General features: G+C 36.6%; 1 protein-coding gene across 2 annotated transcripts in view; it reads right to left on the bottom strand.

Moving 5' to 3' along the window:
- Nucleotides 1-1,336: 1,336 nt before the first annotated feature.
- VPS35 (VPS35 retromer complex component) overlaps nucleotides 1,337-26,253 on the bottom strand; it is a 29,107-nt gene continuing 4,190 nt past the window's right edge. For both annotated transcript variants that reach the window (XM_029925456.1, XM_029925455.1), the window contains exons 2-17: nucleotides 23,175-23,273; nucleotides 21,885-21,981; nucleotides 20,472-20,595; nucleotides 18,941-19,123; nucleotides 16,686-16,899; nucleotides 14,918-15,001; nucleotides 14,409-14,518; nucleotides 11,712-11,808; nucleotides 11,460-11,608; nucleotides 9,555-9,762; nucleotides 9,027-9,182; nucleotides 6,101-6,223; nucleotides 4,076-4,255; nucleotides 3,334-3,573; nucleotides 2,540-2,683; nucleotides 1,337-2,317 (exon numbers count right to left, since the gene is read on the bottom strand). In XM_029925456.1, coding sequence (XP_029781316.1) covers nucleotides 2,138-2,317; nucleotides 2,540-2,683; nucleotides 3,334-3,573; nucleotides 4,076-4,255; nucleotides 6,101-6,223; nucleotides 9,027-9,182; nucleotides 9,555-9,762; nucleotides 11,460-11,608; nucleotides 11,712-11,808; nucleotides 14,409-14,518; nucleotides 14,918-15,001; nucleotides 16,686-16,899; nucleotides 18,941-19,123; nucleotides 20,472-20,595; nucleotides 21,885-21,981; nucleotides 23,175-23,189 — 2,304 coding nt within the window. In that variant the 5' untranslated portion in view covers nucleotides 23,190-23,273 and the 3' untranslated portion in view covers nucleotides 1,337-2,137. The remainder of the gene's footprint in view (nucleotides 2,318-2,539; nucleotides 2,684-3,333; nucleotides 3,574-4,075; nucleotides 4,256-6,100; nucleotides 6,224-9,026; nucleotides 9,183-9,554; nucleotides 9,763-11,459; nucleotides 11,609-11,711; nucleotides 11,809-14,408; nucleotides 14,519-14,917; nucleotides 15,002-16,685; nucleotides 16,900-18,940; nucleotides 19,124-20,471; nucleotides 20,596-21,884; nucleotides 21,982-23,174; nucleotides 23,274-26,253) is intronic.

Genomic DNA, 26,253 nt, shown 5'->3' with positions numbered 1-26,253 from the left:
CTAACATTATTTCACTTCTGAACCTTCCTGAGCTCAAATTCAAGTATTCTCGAGTCACATTGTTACTTTTCCAGCTGCATTTCAAGAGTATGTGAATAAAATGAACATATCAACTTCTATTCCACAATCAGGTTTTATACAAAGTGGCACCTGCAAAGTACAGAAAGGGTTTTCTAGACTAAAAGGGTCTACAGAGAAGCCCAGCATACTTGACAGACTTTAATGGCCCCAATTCTATAACTTTATTCTTGTAAACCCCGATGTCTTAGTCCATTCAGGCTGCTATAACAAAATACCATAGGCTAGGTAGCTTATAAACAGCAGTTTATTTCTCATAGTTCTGGGAAGTGTAAGTCCAAGATCAAGGCACTAGCATGGCTGAGTGAGGGCCCTTCTCCAGGTTGCATACTGCCAACCTGTGCTCCCACAAAGTGGAAAGGAGCAAGCAAGCTCTGGGGCCTCTTTTATATAAAAGCACTAATCCCATTCACCCTCATAACCAAAGTACATTCCAAAGGCCTCACCACTCCACATCATCTTTGGGGGTTAGGATTTCAGCTTATAAACTGCAGGGGTGGTGGGGGGATGGGATACAAACTTTCAGACCATAGCACCTATTAAGTGCTAGACATCTATCAATGTGTGTGTGAGGGGGGGGCAGATGGTGAGGTTTTAAGTGAGGTGGTCTTTGAAAATATCCATAAATTGCAAAGTCTCCCTTCAAGAGGGGGGGTTTAATTCCTCTTACTCCTGAGTATGAGTTAGACTTAGTGACGCCCTTCTAACAAACAGAATAAGGCAGAAACAACAGCAAGTTACTTCCAGGGTCAAGTCGTAAAAAGGCATGTGGCTTCTTCTTTGCCCTCTCTCACTTGGATCACTTTGGGGAAGCTAGCTGCTATGTCTGAGGACACCCTAGTCGCCCCTGTAAAGGCCCACAAGGAAAGGAGCAGAGTCCTCCATGTGAATAAGCTTCGCAGCCAGCCCTCACCGAACCTTCAGGTGGCTGCAGCTCCGGCCAAGATCATGAGGCATCCTAAGCCGGAACACCATGAGATAAATGTCTGTTGTCTCAACACACTAAGCTTTGGGATAATTTGTTAAATGACAGACGAAGGTGGTGAGCCTTTTGGGAATTAATGTGGAGGCACCATGCCTAAGGAGAACGGGATAAGGCAAAGGAAGGCAAATGGATATAAGCAGAAGAGTAAACGGTGCCTTGCTCAAGAAGTGCTTAAAATGAACAGCAAGTGCGTAACATAAGATTGTCCAGTAAACGCCACAGGCATTCTACTCGCTCCTATAAATCTGGCAGGAAAGGGTAAAAAGTCCAAAATTGTTAATAGCAACTTTATTGTTTCACTGGTGCAAAAAAAGAAAAAAATCATGGTAACTGACGATGCATCTCCCCTTAAATTTACAATGAAGGTTATACATAAATTATACTGATCACAAATTTTCTATTTTATACTATTTAGAACAAAATTATTTTGATAAATATGCCCAGAGGAAAACATAGGTTCTTAATGAATGACAGAGTCCAAATATGCAAAATACAGCTTTTGGTTTTGACCATGGTGCTTTAAACTTTTCAGACATGCATTAATATATACTAGTTTTAGGGAAAATATTACACATGGCCTTGTCTTGCATTTAGGGAAAAACCCAAGCTGAATTTCACATACAGTATCCCTTTCCTCTAAATTAATCTCAAATTGGACTAGAGAACAGAGACAGACACTTTCAGGTTAGTACTTCCAAGTAATGAAGGAAATTTCACAACCAACAAAACGAAGTAAAGGAAGAAGGGCTTCATTAGTAGCTAAGTGATGGTTTGCTGTTTTTTGTTGTTGTCGGGTTTTTCTTTGTTTTTGTCTTTTTTATAGATCACAAGTTTTAAATAGCAGATCAATCATGCTACCTGGGGTGATCAGACAGATTGAGCACTTATGAAGTGAATAACTTTATTAAGGTCTTGAGGGTGAGTGTCCGGAGGCGCTGGGTAAAACACATCACAGGTAAGAAATGGGAAGCCTACCTCAGCATTTCTGAAAGGCACAGTCTGTGGAAGGGAGACCTAGTGTAATAAACCCTCACAGGACGCACATGGAAAGGAGAATGGCGAGCCAGCTTCCTTTTAAAGGATGAGACCTTCATAAATTGGCCCCTCAGATTCTGGTGATTCCCGCCTCAAACGCAAATGCTCCAGTGTGTTATGAAAATGTTTGTTAATCTGCTCTGTTTCTTCACTGGATTCAAGATTTGGGAGGTCTTCTCGGATCTTTTGGATAAGCTGGTTCAAAACCTGAATTGTGACCTACAAAAGAACACGCACAGTTTCATAATCAAGCATGTACCATAAAAAATAAGGGATACTAGAGAATAAAAGGGACTAGTAGGAGCATTCTCTAAACTGTGACCCTCTTAAACTAACAAAAAACAAAGTATCAAGATGATAACCTTTAATAAGTATCAAATCTCTGAAGAACAGGAAAGGAAATATTAGTTCACTACCAATATTTTATTATAGTTTACTTACCGCATCATTTTCCTTTTCATAAAAATAGATATATCTGTTCAGAATTTCTATAAAAAGTTGCACTTGTAAAGAGGGGTCCATGCACTGATTTGCTATTTTCAGAGCTTTCTTTAAGCATTCCATTACCCTCTTGCCTCCATGAAGCTAGAATAAAAGTGAGGGGATTGGGGGTGGGGGGAAAGTATGAAAGGAATTAATGAATCACAAATGTCCCATTTCACACAAAGAAATAAACAGAACCCTATGGTGGCTCTTTTTTAAGACACACAACAAATTTAAATCTTCTTCATTTTTTTTAAAGACATAGCTATATTTTAAAACAAATGTTTTATATGATTATTTTTTTAAGGAATATCCATTTTTAAAATGTTTATTTATTTAATTTGAGAGAGAGCTAAGAAAAGAGAGAATCCCAGGTGGGCTCTGCACTGTCAGTGCACAGCGCAAAGTGGAGCTCAGACTCACAAACCATGAGGTCATGACCTGAGATGAAATCAAGAGTCAGATGCTTAACTGAGCCACCAAGGCATCCCTATCATGTGTACTTTTTAAAGGTAGTAGTATATACTTGCTGTGTTACAATATCCTTAAAGTGGGGCTTCACTACAGCATGTAACGCCCTATACATGATACATTACTGTCCATTTCATTTATTTTAATAAACAAAGCAATTTTCTTTGTCAGGTTTCCAAGCACTCTAAATGCTTCCCTTCCAGTGCACAAGGTCATGGCAGCTACTTCCAGCTAACAATCCCCTCTTCTACAGCATGACTAGGAATGACCTCTCCTCTTACCTCCTCCCCATTTTTGTCTGTGTTTCTGCCAGACCAGAAGAGATGTGCACAGGTGCTCACAGCTCGGCCCTGATCGGGCTTCTTCAGAAGTTTGGATGCAGCAAGTGCACACTGAGTCCTCAAAGGTTCATGATTCTCTTCACTGAAGCACTTCATCCTCTCAAAAGTACCAATGATCAAGGTGATGGCAGCAAGCTGTGCTTTGGAATCACTGATTTCATCTTCATACAGAGAAAATGCCTGGTGAACAAGAAGCAGAAGAGACCTTTACTACTATCTGTTCAAGCATTTTCTAAAGTACTTCCCACCAAACCCCCATCGTGTGAGACGCTCTGTAGTCCCTTCAGGACACAGGACGCTGACCCCTCCCTTGGAGAGGCACAAGACAAGACACAGCTGACATGGGAAGATACTTGCAACTTCCAGCAAAGAAGCTTGTTTCAACTTTTGCTTAACCCAGAGTTCCCAAGCTGAATAAAGGAACTTTTTACCCCATGACACACTTTTACCTAGGCTCAAATGGACATCTTAAAATCTCACTAGCACTCAGTAACTGTTCCATTTTCCTGTTCCAAATCAATCAATATGACTATAGTGTTAAGGAGTTCCAAGATGGTGGGAAAGGAGTAGTTACAAATTCAGAGAAGGCAAAATCCACGTGCACTAACCACCGTCACTACAGACAGGGAGCTGAACACAGCAAAACGGACTACACAACACAGAAAGGAGGACAGGCCATCACCTGGGACATAAATTCATACGCTACTGTTTCATGATTTTCAAAACCAATCTCTCCAGCAGCTAGAGCTCCTTGAAGAAAAAGTCTTAAGGGCAATTCTGCCAGCTCTGCTTTGATCAACGCACTGATAGTTTGGTGAGCAAATGAAAAAATCTTCTGGCATTTTTTTTCCCATTTGTCATCCTAAAAGGAAAAAAATAGTATAAATTACCTTACTTTCAAGATTAACTTGCTCAAGAACATTCACTTTACGTGCAACATCTTTAGAACAAACAGGGAAATAAGAAAGCTGAGCACAGGGTCCTCCTGGTATCCTGCTTCTCAGTCTCATTTATGAAGCACACAAATGAATCAAGATGTCTTCTCAAACATCAATTTGTAGTTACTGGCTTTACAATTTTTGCATATTTGGCATTATTTTTCCTCATCAGAAAATCAACATATACCCCAACTGGACAGAATTAGGAAAATAAACCAAAGAATTTTAAAAATTGAAATCATTCCTAAATCCACCACCCAGTTATAATCACTAATAAAATTCTGATGTTAAGGTCTTTTTTAAAAGTCTATGCAAATGTAACATTACTAGGATCTCTGTTCTGGTTTTGTTTTCTACTTCCACGTAACTCATCAGAAGAGTTAAATTGGGTTCATGCTGCATATACTTGCACCAAACTTCTTTTCTTTCACTCATCTTGTCATAAAACTTTCCCTCATGATACTAAGTTACTGGAAATCATTTTAATGACTAAAAATATTTCACACACTGGATGTGGCATAATTTACTTAACTATTCCCTTTTGGAAATGATCTGCAATGTCACAATGAATGCTCTGTATAAAGCTTTACTGAATCCCTAATTATTTCCTTAGTATATATTCTTAGAAGTGAAATTATTAGCTCTTTTAAGGCTCTACTTACATACTGCCAAAGTCTTCTTGAAACACTGTACTACTTCACATACCTACCACTACTAGATGAGAATTATCATTACACCCTTGCCACTGCTGAACCTTATTTTTCTTTTTTCTTTTCCAGCTTAATTTGTAAAATAGAGGTTCACTGTTATAATTACTAGTGAGGTTGAATATTTTATCTGTGTTTGACCATCCAAATTTCTTATTAAAGCAATCAATTATTTTTATTTTTAAAATCAGGTAATAGTATAGACTTGCTAAAAGGATGAAATGCATAGTCCCTGGCACAGTATATGGCACACAGTAAATGCTGGCTGCTATTACCATTGTTACATTCACCAAAATCTATACATAGAATGCTGGGAAGGGGACTCAATGAGTGGCTGGCATAATAAAAACTGGCCAAAAGCTGCTGTGTCATGCTGGCACGTCTACTAAATGAACCTTATTTCTCCACTATTAGAAAAGTAAGTTTACTGAGGCTTGCTCCTTAACACGGACTGACCAACTATCAGGTATGCCATATTTAAGTATTTTCTATAAAACTATACCATTAAAGACTTAAACCATGATTCTGCTTAAGGAATAAGTGCATAAAAAATGTACCCAATTCATAAAATAATTCCGTTTTAGGCTTTTGGAGAGAGGTTATTATGCAACGTCAGGCCTTTTCATTAGCAAAGCTACCATGAATTAGACCCTCCCTGTTACGTACTTGCAACCTCTACATGAGATTATGTATCACTTTAGAATCGGTAAAGCCCCTGAGAAAGTAAAATCTTTCCTAAACTAAAGCACTCTGAGCCAATTCTATAACAAACTTATCAATGTCTCATAAGTAATCTTTACATACAGGAAACACATAATTTATACTGTTTTAATCTTCCATTTCTAGGTGTTTTTATGTGATTCCCTCAGCTACTATGCAATCTACCAGCACCACTCTTAGGAACACCTAATACAGGATGCATAATGAACTGACTTATCGAAACTGGAATTAATTGTACCATTGTCTATTTTTGTTTATGTCTCAAAGTTTCTATAATAAATAACACAGAACAGATGAAGAAAAAAGAAAAAAAAGTAGTGACATACTTAAAAGCAAACCCACCACTTTAGAATTCTCTTTGTAGCGAAATGCCAGCTGGTAAGCTGCAAATACCAAAGGTGGCAGTGTGAAGCGAATCCGTTGATTTCCACCAGCTCCAAAATGTTTTCGTGCCGTGTTTAAAATCTGACCCCAAAAAAACAAAAAAAACCCCACCCAAAACATTAATTTTTCCTGCACTATGATTAATCATTTATAAAATTAAACAGTCTCTAATCATTGTCATTGCTACCATTTTTTATTGCATCTGATACAGCATGCTTTACAGCAGATGCTTTACGTTTCTTATCTTGCTGGGTCAATACAACTGACAGGACAACCAAGACAGATAGTAAGTCCATTTCACAAATGTAGAGGCCTGAGGTTCAGAGAGGCTGCATAATCTGCCCAAGGTTACACAAGCAGGTAGAGACAGAGACAGACGTCAATATATTTTTATATATACATGTACAAAGTGCACTGTGTTGATAAAGACCGCAGGCTCTGGGGGTGCCCGGGGGGCTCAGGCGGTTAAGCATCCAACTCTTGACTTCGGCTCAGCTCATGATCTCACAGTTCATGGGTTCAGGCCCCACATCAGGCTCTGCACTGCCAGTACAGATCCTGCTTGGGATTCTCCACCTCCCCCCGCCCCGCTCCTCCACTGGCACACGTACTGTCTCTCTTTCAAAATAAATAAACTTTAAAAAATTAAAAAATAAATAAGAATTAAATTACGGGCACCTGGGTGGCTCAGTTGGTTACCTGTCCAACTTCAGCTCAGGTCATGAACTCATGGCTCGCAGCTCAGAGCCTGGAACCTGTTTTGGATTCTGCGTGTCCCTCTCTTTCTCTGTCCCTCCCCTGCTCATGCTCTGTCACTCTCTCAAAAATAAACAAACACTAAACATTTTAAAAATAAATAAATAATAATAAATATGTATATAAAAAGATTGCAGGCTCTGAAGAAGACTTACATTTAAAAGTGGTTTCTAGGGGCGCCTGGGGAGTTCAATCAGTTAAGCATCTGACTTTAGCTCAGGTCATGATCTCTCGGCTTGTGGGTTCAAGTCCCATGTCAGGCTCTGAGCTATCAGCTGGCTCTGAGCCAGCTTCGGATTCTGTGTCTCCTTCTCTCTCTGCCCCTTCCCTGCTCATACTCTGCCTCTCTCTTTCTCTCAAAAATAAACATTAAAAAAGTATTTTTAAATAAAACGTAAAGAAAATCATAGTTTCTAACACTTAACTACCTGAATGACCCTGAGTAAATTATTTACCTTATTTTGGCTATAAAAGTTTCATTTGAAAAATGGGGTAGTATATTTCAAGTAATACATTTGAAGTGTTACCAGTTCCTGACTGGTCCTCAGAAAATGTTGGCTATTAGTAGGAAGCAAAAACAGCTATATGCATATTGGTGATATGTCATACCTCCTAATTCAGGGAAAAAAAAAAAAACATTAAAGTCACAAGAAATGGCAATGTACTTTAAAAAGAGCCAATGTGAAACATCAGGTTTTTCAGAAAAAACACAAACATTCATGAAATATTTTTTACTATGTGTGACCCACTGTGACATATGCAGATTCTGTATTCACAAAATATCCTCTGATATAATACAGACAGATAGAGAATGCATTCCCCCTTGGGAAAGTCAGAGCTAACAATCCTTGCCTTAATTCTCAGTACATAAGCATAATCAACTGACTAGATGTGGAAGGCATTACTTCCTACTACTGCATTTGGTGAAAACCAATACAAGTATGTGTGTATGCAAGACAGAAACATAAGGGAATCAGTTAAAATATTTGAACAGTCACCATGTACAGATCACATATAGTGCACAGCATGTGACACTAAAGTGCCCAGAATGTTTATCATTAAGCCAAGTCAAACACTATCATATCACCAACAGAAATCAGTTTCTTTTTCTCCCTGCTTATGAAGGAGTACAAGAGTGTCAACTACGACAAAAGAAACCAATAGGAGAAAGTCGGGACTCAACCTCAAATAAAAATGTTCCTCATGATAGCAGTCTAACCATAGAGCCTCATGCATCTAACAACAGTTAAACTACACCTTGCCCAAACAATAATTAAACAGCCATCTGTGCTACCTTCCGTTAAAACAAATCATCTGTTATCAGTCACTAATATTCCTATTTAGGCAACATGCTATTCATTTCACAGATTTACTGAGGACTAATGATAAACAAAGGAAGAACTTCAATTGATTGTTTTTTACCAGGAAAAAGAGGTTAAGAAAAAGGCAATCTGAATTTTAAAGTGCTTTCATACATTTTCAATGTGGCAAACACATACAACTTATATTTGGAAACATAAATACAACTGAATATAAGGGCTGTTGCTTATACTTTAAATTTTATTATAATAAACACTGGACAATTCTAAAAGCACAGTTGAAAATGAAAATGAACATGCAATGAATACTGAACACCCAACTAAAGGAAGATGGGCTTTCTGTGATTTTTAAAAAAAATTTTTTAAGGTTTTATTTTTGAAAGAGAGAGAGACAGCGTGAGCAGAGGCGGGTCAGAGAGAGAGGGAGACACAGAATTCGAAGACAGGCTCCAGGCTCTGAGCTAGCTGTCAGCACAGAGCCTGACATGGGGCTCAAACCCACAAACCATAAGATCATGACCTGAGCCGAAGCCAGACGCTCAACCAACTGAGTCACCCAGGCGCCCCAGGCTTTCTGTAATTCTTAGGAAGTCTTCAATGAAACTAGAGCAACCAGCTTGTTCCCAGTAAGCTCACAATTATGCATTTATATGTAAAGTAAATGTCCATGGGTGTCACTTAATCTCTTATTCAGCTGCAATTTTTTTTAAACCTTCTAAGGCCACGGCTGCATTAGAACATTTAAGGCACACCTACATCTGATCTCACCAGGAGCTGTTGAAGATGTATGGTAACTGAGGTATTCATACCAAGTACTGCTGGTCAGGATCCTCAGACCGTAGAAGATGAATGAATCTGCCCACAAGGCTCTGCTCATCAGCAAAGTCTTCTGGATCAGGGTCTTCTATGGGCTGATCTGGCTGATCCTGAATCAATGTGGATACCAAATTCATTATGGAATCCACCTGTAACACAAGAGACACAGAAATCCACTGAAGTGAAACTATCAGCATATAAAATCACTGTCAAAAGTGTTTCTAGTTTTATAAAGTTACCAAATAGTAGTAATAATATAACTCCTTTTAAGAAAGTTTACTTATGTTGATACAGATATAGACAAGAGTCTGAAAAGAGACGCACCAAATATTAACAGTATTATTCTCTTGCTGATGGGATTATAGTTAATTTCTTTATATTTCTGATTTTTATGAGTAGCTGATTATAACCCTTTTTAGTATTAAATTACTTTCTCCTCCCACTTCATGTGTCTTTCTCAAGATCTAAAACCCTAACTACATTGTCTGTTTTCCTAATATAGCATGTTGGTATTCTCTTACCTGGTCTTGAGAGACAATTTCTGTGTTATAATCCAGAACATTACTAAGCACATAACAACTCATGCTCTTTCTGGACTCATAGTCAAAGTACTCAAAAAGTGGGTGAAAATGTTTTAATTTCAAGACTGTTAAAATATTGTTGTAAGTGTCAACAGGTATCTTCAAAAGTCTGGTGAGCTCCTTTGAAACTGCACTACTGGTAGCAATACTACAAAAAGAAAAACAACAGCCATTTAATGAATAAAATTAGTTTTCTATATATACAAATAACTCATTGCATAAAAATGTGAAATTTTTCATTTATACATTAAAGGAAATAAGTGAATCACACCATCTCAAAATACTCCAGTGACCTTCTTCTGAGAAGACAGAGATCTTTATCTAAACACAAATATGTATTCATCTCTTAACTTTCCATTAATACAAATACGATTTAACAGTCTCCAACTCATTAACCAGGTTGTATAGCTCGAGGTAAAGTGACTACGTAGAATTTGACATTTAGCTCTAAGGAAAGTATTTTAAGTGGTAGTTAAGTTCCTGGATAGCCAATAAATACTGTATATTCATGAAGAAAATAAGTAGTAAGAAAAATTCATGCAAAACTAGCAACTCCACAAAACAAACTGTTTCTTCTGCGTCAGATGTTGGTAATGAAGGTAAAGCAGCTACACTTAAGGTAGTAGCTCACAGGAGCATTCTGTGGAGATGAGGCATTTATAAGACCTTCAGAAGTTGGGATTTCTAATTCCTTATTGTCTAGTTTTACTTTAAAACTTACTTGGTAGGGGAATATAGATAACACAATTTAATTTTCTCTCATATTTAACATTCAAGATCTGGAATGTTTTTCAGTTCACAGAAAATGGAAATAACCAAAAAAGGTGGGGAATGGCAAATAAAAGGCGGTAAAAGGAAAATGAGAAATCTTCCTGATGTAACTTAAACCACCGGAAAGGAGATGGAAAGGAAAAAGATAGTATGAAGCAAAATTATGAATAATAATTTTATTGTTATCAAAACTATACCTTTTAATTATTAAAAAACAACTGCCCCCATGTTAAGATGCAGTGCAGGATGGGACAGTAGGGGAACTCCCGGTGAAAAGGCAGAGATAAGAACTGCCCACAGCGGCCACCAGAGCATGCCACAGACCAGGACAGCATAGTTGAGGAAGCTCCCAAGTAGGCAACAAAATCGACTTTTCCTTGATGATATCAAAACCAAAGCCCAAAGTAGAAAAATATTCTTTAAACCAATTTAACTTCTACACCTTAAATACATTTATGTTTCTAATTTTTCACAACTTACTCATCTTCAGGAAATCACTTCTGATGGAAACACTGCTTAACATAAACACAGCTGACCCATGCACGACAATTGTGCAGGCCCACTTACACATGTTTTCTCTTCCTGTAATATTCTTACAGCATTTTATTTTCTCTGGCTTACTTAATTGTAATAATACAGTATACAATACACAGAACGTAGAAAATATGTGTTAATCCAGTGTTTTTCTTAGTAAGGCTTCTGGTCAACAGTAGGCTATCAGTAGTTAAGTTTTGGGGGAGTCAAAAGTTATAAGCAGTTTTTCAATTGTACAGAAGGTCAGTGCTCCTAACCTCAACACTGTTCAAAGGTCAACTATTAATTTCCTTACCAGTTTGAAAACTCCTTTGTATTCTAAAATGGAGAGACTGCTTATACTCCATGAGTGCCACTATTTGATCTATGTACACAATCAAGGAATCGGTTGGCACTTTCTGCTCTGATTAACACCAAGCAAGCAATCTAACAAATGCTTCAGACAAATATTATCATTTCCAAAAGCAATTAAGAAAAACAAATCTGGGATTAAAAAAAGTGTTTTATGAGGGTTTTTACAAAAATGTAACTTTGACTTACTGTTCAAGGTTGAGCTTATTAAATATCTCCACTGTAGTTTCTAGAACTTTATCAACATAGTCCACACGATCAGGGTAACACTTCATAGCAAGATTAATGAGAGAGACTTGTAAAGATACAACATCCTCGGAAGGCATGTCTTGTCTAGACTGAAATGTTAAGAAAACCACAGAATTTATTTTAAATAATCACAAAAGGATCGACCAGATGACAAGTTTCCAAATTTTGAGAATTTAGAAAAGCCATTCAAACCTGTATTACTGTGGCCACCTGCTGTGAAAATATGTCAAAAAGTTTAATATCTGCTGGGATCCCAGGTCCGTCTTCACGGTGAGCAAATAAAGCTAATCTGAAAAAGAAAATAATCTTAACGAATACAGGGATTTGAGTAGTGGGAGCAGGGTGACATTTTACTCTTTATACTTTACTGTATTTTCTACAAGGTATTTCCCCTAGAACATTAAAAAAGATTTTGAAAAGAACGTGGAATGGAGCCATTCCCTCCATTCATTTTAAAATTTTTACTTTAATTCCAGTATAACAGTATTATATCAGTTTCAGTATTCAATATAGTGATTAAATTATTCCATATACCATCCTGTCCTCCTTAATCCCCGTCTCCTATTTCACCCATCTCCCCCACCCACCTCCTCTCTGGTAAGCACCAGCTTGCTCCTTACAGTTAAGAATCTGTTTCTTGGGATGCATCTTTTTTCCTTTGCTTACGTGTTTTGTTTCTTATATTTCACATGAGTGCAATCATACAGTATTTGTCTTTCTCTGACTTGGTTCAGTTAGCCTAATACTCTCCAGCTCCATCCATGTCATTACAAATGGCAAGATTTCATTCTTTATAGCTAAATGTATGTGTATATAACACATCTTTACCCATTCATCTATTCGTGGTCACATGGGCTGCTTACATAATGTGGCTATTGTAAATAATAATGCAGTAAAAACACAGGGGTGTGTGTATCCCTTTGAACTAGTGTTTTTGTATTTTGGGGGTAGATATGCAGTAGTGTGACTAGTGGATGGTAGAGTAGATTTGTTTTTAAGTTTCTGAGGAGCCTCCACGCTGTCTTCCACAGTGGTTATTCCAGTCTGCATTCTGATCAACAGTGCAAGAGGGTTTTTCTCTCCACATCCTCACCAACACTTGTTGTTTCTTGCATTTTTGATCTTAGCCATTCTGAGAGGTGTGAGGTATCATCTCATTGGAGTTTTGATTTGTATTTCCCTGATGATGAATGATACTGAGCATCTTTTCACATGTCTGCTGGTTATCTGTATGTCTTCTTTGGAGAAATGTCTGTTCATGTCTTTGGCTAATTTTTTAAATTGGATTGTTCATTGAGTGTTGAATTTTATCAGTTCTTTATATATTTTGGATACTATCCCTTTATTGGATGTCATCTGCAAATATCTTCTCGTATTCAGTAGGCTGCCTTTTAGTTTTGTTCATTGTTTGCTTCACTACGCAGAAACTTTTTTTAAGCTTATTTATTTATTTATTTAGAGAAAGAGAGAGAATCCCAAGCAGGCTCTGTAATGGCACCAAGCCTGACATGGGGCTCAATCCTATGAACTTTTGAGATCATGACCTGAGCCAAAATTAAGAGTTGGACATTTAACTGACTGAACCACCCAGGCGTCTCAGAAACTTTTTATTTTGATATAGTCCCAATAGTTTATTTTTGCTTTTATTTCCCCTGCCTCAGGAGACATCTAAAAAAATGTTGCTATGGGCAATGTCAAGAGAAATTACTGCCTGTACTCTTCTAGGATTTTTATGGGTTCATGTCTCACATTTAGGTCTTTAATCCATTTTGAGTTTATTTTTGTTTAATATGAAAGTGGTCAATTCATTTTTAACTGAATAGTTTTGTCAATGATGTCTTATTTCACTGAGTTTTTACTACATATACCATATTTTATACTATACCATAAATCTTTAAAGGGCAATTCTGTCATATGGTTTGAAGCCTAATCAAGTAGATCTGGGCTCACAAGCAGGACATCTATTATATCCTGGCACTCAGCATGGCTGCCAAGCAGGCACTCACTAAAACCATTATCAAAGGCAAAGTTTTACACTTTCAAACAAGACCAATGGCCAAAGAAATAAAATTTAAACCTAAAAGGAATTTACCAAACATATTTAATATTTCAAAATTCTTCTTTCAAAAAATGTGATGACAGAGTAATTACCTAAACATTCTTAATCATCTATAGCGAATGGATACCTGATTAAAAAAAAACAAAACCCTCCAAGTCAAATCAGTTCCCACTAAAAGGTAACTTTCATTACTATAAAAAAAATTTTTTTATTCTTTGGATTTGTAAGATTTAAATGATGGATCTGTATAACATTGCCAATTAAATGCTAATTAATTGAGGTATCATCTCATTGTAGTTTTGATTTGTATTTCCCTGATGATGAATGATACTGAGCATCTTTTCACATGTCTGTGTATCTAGATTAAGAGCATTCATGGGCCACTGGGGTGGCTCCGTCAGTTAAGCATCCAATTTTGTCTTAAGTCACGCTCATGGCTCATGAATTCAAGCCCCACATTGGTCTCTGTGCTGACAGGTAAGAACTTGAAGCCTGCTTTGGATTCTGCGTCTCTCTCTCTCTCTTTCTGCCTGTCCCTCCACTGCTTGCGCTTGCTCTTTCTTTCTCTCTCTCAAAAATAAATATTTAAAACAATTTAAAAAACAAAAAACAGGAGTATTCACTATCTCCATGTCTGCTGCTAAGCCTCATTCATGCCTAAGCTAGGCAAGAACCTGGTAGATAATCGTACTTACAGAACTAAACTGTTCATAATGTAATTACGTTAAAATCATTAATAAGGATGTAACAGAAATAAGTAAATCACAAAACTGTTTTAAATTCATTAGTCCCAAGTCAGAACACTGCCCTCCAGTGCTGGAAATGCTTACCTATCAATTAGAGCAATGATTATGTTTTTCACATTTACATTTTGGTGTAACTCAGCACAGGCCCGGAGAAAAGGATTCAAAGTTTGAAGATGGAATTCATCAGGGAAAACCTGGAGATCAAATAATGATTGACTGATAAAAGTAAGAGTATTTCACATCATATCCTGTACTTACGGCAAAGGTCGTATTTGTGGAAACAATCGTTTTACTCTCATACAACTTAATTCACATACGTTACTTTTGATCCTCTTCAGACATAAAGCCAGACAAAAATATTCCAATCACCAAAGTACATCTACAAGTAAACTAAAACTAATGAGAACTAGAGGACATGAAAGCTACTCTTCCCTACATTTTGGGGGGAGAAAACACATCAGTACAAAGACCAAGTTATCAGTAAGAGAAAATCCTTACTCAGGCCAGCTTATATTCTATCAAAAATTTTTTTCAAAACAATGAAAATTAATGAAAGACAAAACGACGCCTTTTAAAAAGTGAAATGTTCTTACCTGAATAATACACTCCATGAGATATTCTTGAGCCAAAGCATCTCTACAATTCACAACTTGCTCCAATATCCCAGTCAAAACAATCTAGAAGAGAGTGAAAAAACAAACAAACAAAAAACAACAAAAAAACAGCATTATTTTTAAATCCTAAACCACTCCTCTATAACATAAACTATTAATTTGAAAATCTTATTTTGGATTTTTCTTACCCATATTTCAGTTAACTTTTAACATTTTACAGAAGAACTTTTTAAATTATTTTTTAAATTTACATCCAAGTTAGTTAGCATGTACTACAACAATGATTTCAAGAGTAGATTCCTTAATGCCCCTTCCCCATTTGGCTCATCCCACCCCCCACAACTCCTCCAACCCTCTGTTCTCCATATTTAAGAATCTCTTATGTTTTTGTCTCCCTCCCTGTTTTTATATACTTTTTGCTTCCCTTCCCCCATGTTCATCTGTTTTGTATCTTAAAGTCCTCATATGAGTGAAGTCCTATGATATTTGTCTTTCTCTGACTAATTTCGCTTAGCATGATACCCTCTAGTTCCATCCACATAGTTGCAAATGGCAAGATTTAATTCTTCTTGATTGCCGGGTAATATTCCATTGTGTGTGTGTGTGTGTGTGTGTGTGTGTGTGTGTGTGTGTGTACACACATATGTATATATGTATGTATGTATGTATACACACACACACACACATATAGCACATCTATAAAAAAATTTTTAAATAAAAATTTAAGTAAAAAATTCTGGGCTTCTATTTAGTAAGTTCATTTTATCAATTTTTTTTCTCTTCTATAACTTGAGTCCTTTTGTGTCCTATGAAATCTTTGTCTAATTCAACATTATAAAGATTTCTTCTGTGTTTTCTTTTAAAAGTTTTATAGTTTTGAAATGCCTGGGTGGCTCAGTCAGTTAAGTGTTCGACTTTGGCTAAGGTCATGAACTTGCAGTTGTGAGTTTGAGCCCCATGTCAGGCCCTGTGCTGCCAGCTCAGAGCCTAGAGCCTGCTTCAGATTCTGTGTCTCCCTCTCTCTGTGCTCCTCCCCCACTTGCACTCTGTGTGTCTCTCTCTCTCTCTTAGAAATAAATTAACATTAAAAAAAACTTTAAAAGTTTTATGGTTTTATATTTACACCTCTGATCCATTTTTGAGTTTTTCTACATGGTATGAGAATGGGTCACAGTTCAAGGGTTTTGTTTGCACACAGATGTCCAATTGTTTCAGAACTAAATATTGGTTGATACGGTTACCATTACATGTTCATCAAAAGTAATTTATCATATCTAAGTGAGCCCATTCTGGATTATCTTTTTCAGGACACAGCAAATCTAGCTCAATTATATGTTTTTGTAAATCACTTCCACATTGTCTGTTGTTGCTTTTCACTTTACCTGCAGTTTAGTTCTTGCAAAATCAAAAAATATATTACTATTCTTCCTTTTAGAAACAGCTTATCAATCTCTGCTTTATTTCCCCCACTGATTTATGTGTTTATTTATCCCTCCCACCAATATTGTATTATCTTACTGTAGTTTTTAGAGTAAATTTATAGTAATATGTAGTTGATCTCAATTTCAGAAAAATTGGTATCTTAATATTGAGTCTTCCAATACACAAACTGAAAATCAATTTACTTAAATCCTTTTTAGTTTTAAAACTATTTTCAAAGTAGTATTTGATAAAAATATTTTTAAAAATTAGACTTCAATTTGCATCTCATGACATAAGAAAAAGTGACAAGTAAAAGGATATAAACCTGTTTGTAACGTTCCACATTTACACCTTCCAACTGACTGAGGCGCACCAAATTGGTTCCCACTAAAATCCTCAGCTCTTGTCTTTCTCGTTCTCTTTTTTCCCTGTCTCGGCTATGCCCCTGATGTTGCATTCGCACCCAGAGCTTGTTCATCTCTGCAAAGTTGAGTAGTACAAAATCCATGGAATCACTGATATCACCAGTTGTTTCTTCACTGCAAAGAGACAGTTGAAAATATCTTTATATATGCTATGTTATAGGACCAACTTAATTGTTATCCCTTTCCCTTGTGCATTTCCTTATCGCATTAATACATCAGTGTTTTCTATAAGATACTTTAACTTCATTGGCTTAGTGTTCAGTTTCAAGGGAAACAGACTCAAGGGAAAAAAACTACCAGGGAGAGAACACAGTGTAAGTATAAAGGGACAAAAAAACTTTCCTCCACTCTCTACTCGGTGCCAACTTGTTCGTATAGCAACTCAATTAATTCAAAAAGCATACTGCTAATTATATCATTTTACTGAAGATTTTATGGTTCCAATTGGAATATAAGTTTTGAGAGGGAAGAGACTATGTTATTTCCTGCTTATTTTTCATCTCCTAGGATAGCGAACATAGTTTTCCAAAATTTTTTTAATGATTGCTTAATTAAATGCTCAAAATTGGGGTGCCTGGGTGGCTCAGTCAGTTAAGAATCTGACTCTTGATTTCAGTTGGGGTGATGATCTCACGGTTCATAAGTTCAAGTCTTTCCTTGATTCTCTTGGGATTTTTTTTCTCTCTCTCAAAAAAAAAAAAAACAAAAAAAATACTCAAAACTGACAGTCAAATTATAATAAAACAAATAACCTCACCATCTCAACACTTAAGTTTTTACCTCTTCCATACTGCTTAACTTCGTCATATGCATGGTAAATTTTTATTATATTCTTTTTCTCTTAAAAAGGAACTGTTAAAGGTGCCTGGGTGGCTCAGTTGGTTGAGTATACGACTTCGGCTCAGGTCATGATCTCGTCCACGAGTTCGGACCCTGCATCGGGCTCTGTGCTGACAGCTCAGAGCCTGGAGCCTGCTTCGGATTCTGGGTTTCCCTCTCTCTGTGCTCCTCCCTCACTCATGCTCTGTCTCTCTCTCAAAAATAAATAAAAACATTTTTAAAAATTTGAAAAAAGGAACTATTATAGATATAATAAAAACTTATTGAATTGTACACCTTAGAAATAAATGAATAAATAAACGAGATGTGCCTGGCTGGCTCAGTAGGTAGAGCATATGACTCCTGATCTCGGGATCATGGGTTCAAGCCCCATGTTGGGTGCAGAGATTACCTAAATAATAATAAAAAAATAATAAAAATAAATAAGATTGAACAAAAAGAAATTAAGTTCCTCAATCTATGGAATATTCACATAAATAGTTCATCTAGTTAACTGAAGAGAACAGTTGGCTGACCATCCACACTTGTAGTATAAAAGTGCAATGAATGTGAGTACTGGAATACTAGTCACAAGAGACAGGGCTCTTCAACGGCTTTTGTTTTCTCAGTTTTGGAGTTAATATGTAATTTGTGTACACAGATAATTTAAGCCACTTATATCCAGGTTATCTAGCAGTCCATAAATTATAACACTGATAAGCTACTCAAAAAACAATATGAGGGGCACCTGGGTGGCTCAGTCAGTTAAGCGTGCGGCTTCGGCTCAGGTTATGATCTCACGGTTCATGGGTTCGAGCCCCACGTCAGGCTCTGTGCTGACAGCTAGCTCAGAGCCTGGAACCTGCTTCGGATTCTGTGTCTCCCTCTCTCTCTGCCCCTCCCCTGCTCACTTTCTCTCTCTCTCAAAAATAAATAAAACATTTAAAAATTTAAAAAAACCCAACAATATGAAAATTAGCCTAGCTCATGGAAAAAGTTAAGCATACCTCATGATTTCATCACAAATATAATTTAAAAGGTCACACTTTAAAGAACACTTAATGAAATGAAAAAATGCTCTCAATTGTGTTAAATGAAAAAAGCAGGTTCTAATATTTCACAGACATTAAGTTTCACAATAGTACATTTTACATTTCACCACACATACTCAAGAGTTCTGTATCACAGGGGAAATCTATACATGAAATGCTACAAGTGGCTAGTTGGCTGTGCGTAGAATTACTGAGCTTTATTTTCTTCCAAACACTTTTCTATACTTCTGATATATTTTACAACAAAAAAATATTACAACAAATCAAGGAAGAAAATCACTTACTCTGTTGGCTCTCCTTCATCAGGTAAGATGTTTCTGGTACACTGAAGAAGATAGTTCCGAAGAAATAAACCTCTTAATGGATGCTGCACACCACGACACATTTCTACCAAATCTTTCAAAATATCTTTCCTGGACTGAGGAAATGATTTGACATACACCACTCCAACCGTGATCAATAGATAACTAGGAGGATTATGAGAAAACATTTGATTAAAAAAGAAAATATCCATAAATAAATAAATAAAATCTTCAAATCAAGAATTTGATTATGTCCAAACATACTAACTATGAACCTATTAAGCAAGACATGGATGTTTTTTTTCTGCACCATAAAAAATATCCAATTTAAAATATAACCATAGTGCCTGGGTGGCTTAGTCAGTTAAGCATCTGACTTTGGCTCAGGTCATGATCTCATGGTTTGTGGGTTCAAGCCCCTCATCAGGCTCTCTGCTGTTAGTGCAGAGCCAGGTTCAGATTCTCTGTCTCCCTCTCTATGCCCCTCCCCCACTTGCCTGCACACTCTAACATAAACATTAAAAAAACAAAACAAAACAAACAAAAATATATTATATATATATAAAACCACTCACTGACCTTGCCCCAACTTACATATATATTTACATACAGGTTATATATGTGTATATTTGTATACATATACAAATACATTTGTGTATATAAGTATACAAATACATATGTACAAATATATATGTACATGCAAACATATATACACACGAGTTTCGTAATCACCTTTAAACATATTAGGAAGAGAATACACGTCATTAATTTTTCTAGTAGTCAAGACATTAAAACAGTATGTCCACTTTTCTATTTCTAAAATTCCTCAACTATCTATATAAAAAGTAAAATTAATTATACCCTAAAACCTTAAAAGAAAACCCAGACTACTGGGGTGTGTGGGTATTTCAGTTGCTTAAATGTCCAACATTGGCTCAGGTCATGATCTCACGATTTGTGAGTTCAAGCCCCCATCAGACTCTGCACTGACAGCTCGGAGCCTGCTTCAGATTCTGTCTCCCTCTCTCTCTGCCCCTCCCCGACACTTGTGTGTGTGTGTGTGTGTGTGTGTGTGTGTGTGTGTGTGTGTGTGCGCGCGCACGCTCTCTCTCTCTCTCTCTCAAAAATAAATATTAAAACAATAAAGGGGGGGCACCTGGGTGGCTCAATCGGGTAAGTATCCAACTTCAGCTCAGTTCATGATCTCATGGTTCATGAGTTTAAGCCTCACATCAGGCTCTGTGCTGACAGCTCAGAGCCCGGAACCTGTTTTGGATTCTGTGTCTCCCTCTCCTTCTTCCCCTCTCCCACTTGTGTTCTGTTTCTTTCTTCTCTCTCTCTCAAAATAAATAAAAACATTAAAAAAAGGAAACCCAGAGTATCTACCAAAATATTAATATCAATTTAAGAAATACGATAACCTTAAAAATGATTTTTAAAAATCTAAGTTTAAAGTCTATAACATAAAGTGGAAAACGCAGTTATAAAAGCCTTCAGATTCTCAATTACTTACAGCCTTGGGATAATGTTTCCAGCATACTGCACAAGTTCATAGAGATCTGCCACTTTTCTTCCTTTAGCAAATTCATCTGTCAGGTAGACCTCCAAATAGTGTAGTTCATCAGAAATAGCCATATCTTTTCATTATGATTAAGGATTAATAAAGCTAAGCCAGCCTAAGCAACACTCTGGAACTTGTTGGAGTCATTAAACTACTGGGCAGATTACCTTAAACATCAGTTCTTTAAGTAAGTGTGTGTTTAAGTGAAGACAATTTCAATGGGCTTTTCTTATTTCAAAGGTTTTGCGAGGCACCTGGGTGGCTCAGTCAGTTAAGCACGCAACTTCAGCTCAGGTCATGATCTCTCAGTTCGTGAGTTCAAGCCCTGCGTGGGGCTCCGTGCTAACAGCTCAGAGCCTGGAGCCTGCTTCAGATTTTGTCTCCCTTTCTCTCTGCCCCTCCCCTGCTCATGCTCTGTCTCTCCCTCTCTCAAAATTAAATAAACATTAAAAAAAAGTTTTTAAATAAAGATTTTGTTCACTCATATGTGGAACTTAAGAAACAAAATAAATGAGCAAAGAGAAAAAAGACAGACAAACCAAGAAAGAGACTCTTAACTATAGCGAATAAACTGATGGTTACCAGAGGGGAGAGGAGTTGGAGGATGGGTGAAATAGGTGATGAGGATTAAGGAGGGGACTTAGCTTAAGTGATGAGCACCATGTGATTAAAAACTTTAAAAGTAAATGAAATGAAATACTAAAGAAAAAAAAATAAAATAAGGATTTTTAAGGATGTCTGGTAGGGGTGCCTGGGTGGCTCAGTCAGTTAAGCGTCCGACTTTGGCTCAGGGCATGATCTGATGGTTCATGGGTTCAAGCCCCGCGTCAGGCTCTGTGCTGACAGCTCAGAGTCTGGAGCCTGTCTTTGGATTCTGGGTTTCCTTCTCTCTGTGTCCCTCCCCTGCTTACACTCTGACTCTCTCTGTTTCTCAAAAATAAATAAATGTTAAAAAAAGAAAAAATGTAAATATGTCTGGTAAAGCAAAGGGATATAAATAAGGATTGCCTAACAGATTACTAAAGGGTTTTGAAATGGCAAATCATAGAATTCATTTCCATTTCAGAATACTGCATAACAAAATCTAAGCATTAAAGAACCAACTACCTAATAGCCTCAATATCCTTCATGAAGGGACTAGAAATTACAACAACCTATTTATAGAAGTTTAAGCATAGAAAAAGGGCTTCTGATATTTAGTTTTTCTTTTTCTCACTTACAAAATTACCATGGAGAAGTACTATTTGGTTAAGACAATGAAAAATAATGTGAAGCCAGAAAAGCATAATAAGGAACAAACAAAATATGGCCTTATCAAGAAAAAAGTATGATGAAAATGTTCCATTTTCAACACTCAAAAGATACAAAGTTCATAGTAGCTCTTTGGTGATAACATAGAAGTCCGTAGTTCACCAAGCATATTAGAAGCATGTTTCAGAGCATCCATAAGCTTGTTTTTGTCCTACAGAAATACCAAGAGAATTGATGAGAAAGCTTAATTTAAATAAATATTTAACTTGGATTTGTTACACAGTATGTAGTACTTAATATATTTTAATCTCATGCAAATCAGCTTTAGCTTCACTTTGCCTTCTCTACTGAAAGAAAAAGATTCATGGTTCACCAGGACTGCAAAGTTTCTTAGCAAGTCATATGTAACTAGGACTGCAAATTTCCTGGCATAACTCTCATCTTCTCAACCCCGAGTGACTGTGAAACTAGCTCCATTAATTCACATTTCCTACAATCAGGAGGGCTGGCACACTAATTCTTTCAACACAAGATATTATCCTGACAATGGCTTTGTCATAAGTAAAGACTCTTCAGAGATCTCTAAAATGACTATCTTTTTAAGTATGCTTTCCTCCTCACAATGCCCAGGTGTCCACTGAACACATAAATGCAAACAATGCCTTTAGATACAGAAAGCAATATTCAGACTCAGAAAAAACAGAAGCAAGCAGTGTCAAGTTCGATCCCCACCCGTCTTCTCCATTCCAAGACACTTTTTTTAGATACAAGTGGCTAAAACAGCATATCTCTAAGCTTTACAAACTATAAGATACTTTACAAAGGTAAGATCTCATCATCTTCATCATCAGAGCAACCTATAACTTGAAGTACCAGCCTATATTCATAAATTTTAATGCAGAGAATCTAGTTTCTTTACAGATTACCTCCTTCCCTGTCTTTTAGAATATGAAAACAGAGCAGTAGGTATAAGTATAATTTTTAAGTTGGTTGCTACAAAACATATGTATCTATTCAGGATGGAAACAAAAAGCCTTCAAGATAGGAAAAAAAGCTGAATAATCCAAACTGAAAGCTTTTAAATATATTTGCTCAACAAATATTTATTAAGCACCCATAATGTGTCAAGTACCCTCAGGTTTGAGGTATAGAATCAATGAGCCTAATAACTAAGGTCAAATATTATGTGTAAATAGATGATAGGGTCTCTTGTCCTCCTGGAGCTTCCATTCTGGTAGAGAAGACAGACAATCCCAAATCATAAATGCGAATGCAAGTAAAGAGGGCTCTCTGTTGGAACTGTTCCACACAGTGGAGGGAGGCAGGATGAAAACAGAAGCAAGGGTGCTATATGACTTTAGAAAACACAGACTACAATTTTGCCTCCCATATTGACATTCTTACTAGGCATCTCTTCATCTGGAATGATTGGACCTTCACAGCCTGGATGGCTTCATCCAAGAGTTTTTCCTGCTCATCCTGAGGTGACTGCTGTGTTGTAGGCTGAAAAATAAAAATACTTCCATTAATGTTCCATTAGTACTTCTAAAAAATCTGTTATTTCTGGGGGTCTGGGGGGCTCAGTGGGTTAAGCATCTGACCCTTGATTTCCACTCTTGCAGTTCATGCTCAGGTCATGATCTTGCAGTTCATGGGATCCAGCCCCATGTGGGTGGAGCCTACAGAGGATTGATTCTCTCTCTCCCCACTCCCTCCCTGCGCCCCACTCCCACCACACCCAGGTGCTTTGTACACTCTCTCCCCCTCTCAAAATAAGCCTTTAAAAATAAGTAAAATTAAAATAAAAAAATTAAAAATCTGTTATCTCCGTAGTTCTAGCCATAGTCCTTTTCTGAGGCTTTCATATAAGACTCATTCCAGTTCTAGATCTCAAACCCATTTATCTATTTTTGACAACTATTGAACCAAGAGCTATACCCAATCACCCAAGTTAATAGCATAATAATGCCAAAGGGGAACAGTAATGTGTACAGAATTTCTTCTCTCTCAGAAACTGAGTCAACATTCTTGTAGCAGGCTGGCCTCAAAAAAACATGTGGTGTTAGTTTGAATCCAACCAGAACATAACCATCCAATCAATCTAGTCTTTGTGATAGGTATAGTCTAACCCAAATCTCTAAAAGCCTCTTTTTTTCACCATCCTACTTTTCATCTGCATTTTAGTCTATTCTTAGTTCAAGAAAGCAGTTTATGTAACACTGACCTTCTCAGGCAATACAGAAAAAGGAATTAAAGAGGTTAGAAATAAAACAGCTGAAATTAATATTAGTGACAATTGTAAAAGACCATAAGGAATACTCTCAAGTTCATTTCAAATAGAGAAATCTACAGTTAAAATGGACAAAATATTATATAGATATTCTTCTCTTTGTTATCAGCAAAACCCTGTTTGCAAAATTAATTAGATCTACCTGTCAAGCAGAATTAACTACGCCATCCTTTATGCTATATAAATACTGTGTGTACACCTCTATTGCAGTATGCATTGTATTACAATTACAAATGATGGCCATTTTTATATTATGTTATGTGACATTCACAAATGTTCACTGTAGGAAGGAATGAGCTGGTTTTAGAATGTTTAGATTATGTATTTAATTAAAAATTACTAAAGAATCAACAGATGAATGGTTAAGTTCTGGTATATACATATACATGAACACATAAACTGGAATATTATTCAGTCATGAAAAGGAACAAAGTAGTAATATATGTGACATGAATGAAACTAAAAAAACATTTTGCTAAGAGAAAGAAGCCAGACACAAAAGACAACGTATTGTATGACTCCATTCATATGAAATACATAGAACAGGCAAGTAAATCATCCATAGAACAGAAAGTAGAGGGGTGCCTGGGAGGCTCAGTTGGGTAAGCTTCTGATTTTGGCTCTGGTCATTATCTCATGATTCGTAAGTTCATGCCCTGCATAGGGCTCTCTGAGCCACTTCTGATCCTCTTTCTGCCGCTCTGCCCCTCTCCTGCTTGGGCACACACACGTGCACACCTGTGCTCTATCAGTCAAAAATAAACAAACATTAAAAATAAGAATAAAGAAAATACACTGGTGGTTAGCAGAAGAGAGAGTGGGGGAATAACTGCTTACTGAGTACAAGGTTTCCTTTGGGAGTGATAAATATGTTTTGTAACTTTACAGAAATAGTTGCATAATACTGCAAATATACTAAATGTCACTAACTTATTCACTTTAAAATGGTTAATCTTATGTGATATAAATTTCACCTTAATAAAAAAAAAATTACCAAAGATAAAATGCCTCTTACACAATGAGATGAAAAGGAAGGCAGCAAAGACTTACATATAAATATGAAAGTTAAATCTAGTCTGTTACAATATTTAACAATCAAAATAACACTGAATTTGAGAGTAACAACAACCAAATAAATCCATTTTTGAATTATAATCACTTACAAAAATGGAAATGTCTTCTCTTGGTCTAATTTTGTAAAGAGGGGAAAACTTAATAATAAATACCAAGTGTCTCTATTTTTTTTCCTATGGCAAACTCTAGTAACATGTGCTTCCCTATGACCACACTTCTTCATAAACATATACAAATTTCAAAGAAAAAGTTATGTCTCTTAAACTAAACTTAAAGGGAACATTAATTTACACAGCAGAATTATTAGTGTTAAATGTTGATCTCAGAGGCAAAGACAACACCGGCATCTGAGGATTCTGACTTAACAAAATTCACTATTCATCCTGGGGTAGTCCTCTGAGAACTTCAGTGACACCAAACTATGATTTGGATTTTTTTTGCTCTTTATCTCTAGATGGAGAAGATTTAACAGTTATTAGAATCAATGGATTTCATTACATTCAGATGACCAACTTAGTGATAAATATTGATACATCAAGAAATTTTTATAAGGAACGGAAAGAGAAATCAAGAAACTGATCCCATTCACGACTGCACGAAAAACCATCAAATACCTAGGAGTAAACCTAACCAAGGATGTAAAAGACCTATATGATGAAAACGATAGAAAACTTATGAAAGAGATTGAAGACGACACCAGGAAATGGAAAAATATTCCCTGTTCATGGATTGGAAGATTAAACATTGTGAAAATGTCATTACTACCCAAAGCAATCTACACATTCAATGCAATCCCCATCAAAATTGCACCAACATTCTTTTCAAAGCTAGAACAATCCTCAAATTTGTATGGAACCACAAAAGACCCCGAATAGCCAAAGTAATATTGAAGAAGAAAAGCAAAATGGAAAGCATCATAATCCCAGACTTTAGCCTCTACTACAAAGCTGTCATCATCAAGACAGTATGGTGTTGGCACAAAAACAGACACATAGACCGATGGAATAGAATAGAGAACCCAGAACTGGGCCCACAAATGTACGGTCAATTAATTTTTGACAAAGCAGGAAAGAGTATCCGATGGAAAAAAGACTGCCTCTTTAGCATGTGGTGCTGGGA

This window comes from Suricata suricatta, chromosome 16 (assembly GCF_006229205.1).
Source record: "Suricata suricatta isolate VVHF042 chromosome 16, meerkat_22Aug2017_6uvM2_HiC, whole genome shotgun sequence".
In the NCBI taxonomy this organism is placed as follows: domain Eukaryota; kingdom Metazoa; phylum Chordata; class Mammalia; order Carnivora; family Herpestidae; genus Suricata; species Suricata suricatta.
This window is presented reverse-complemented; position numbering and strand designations above follow the sequence as displayed.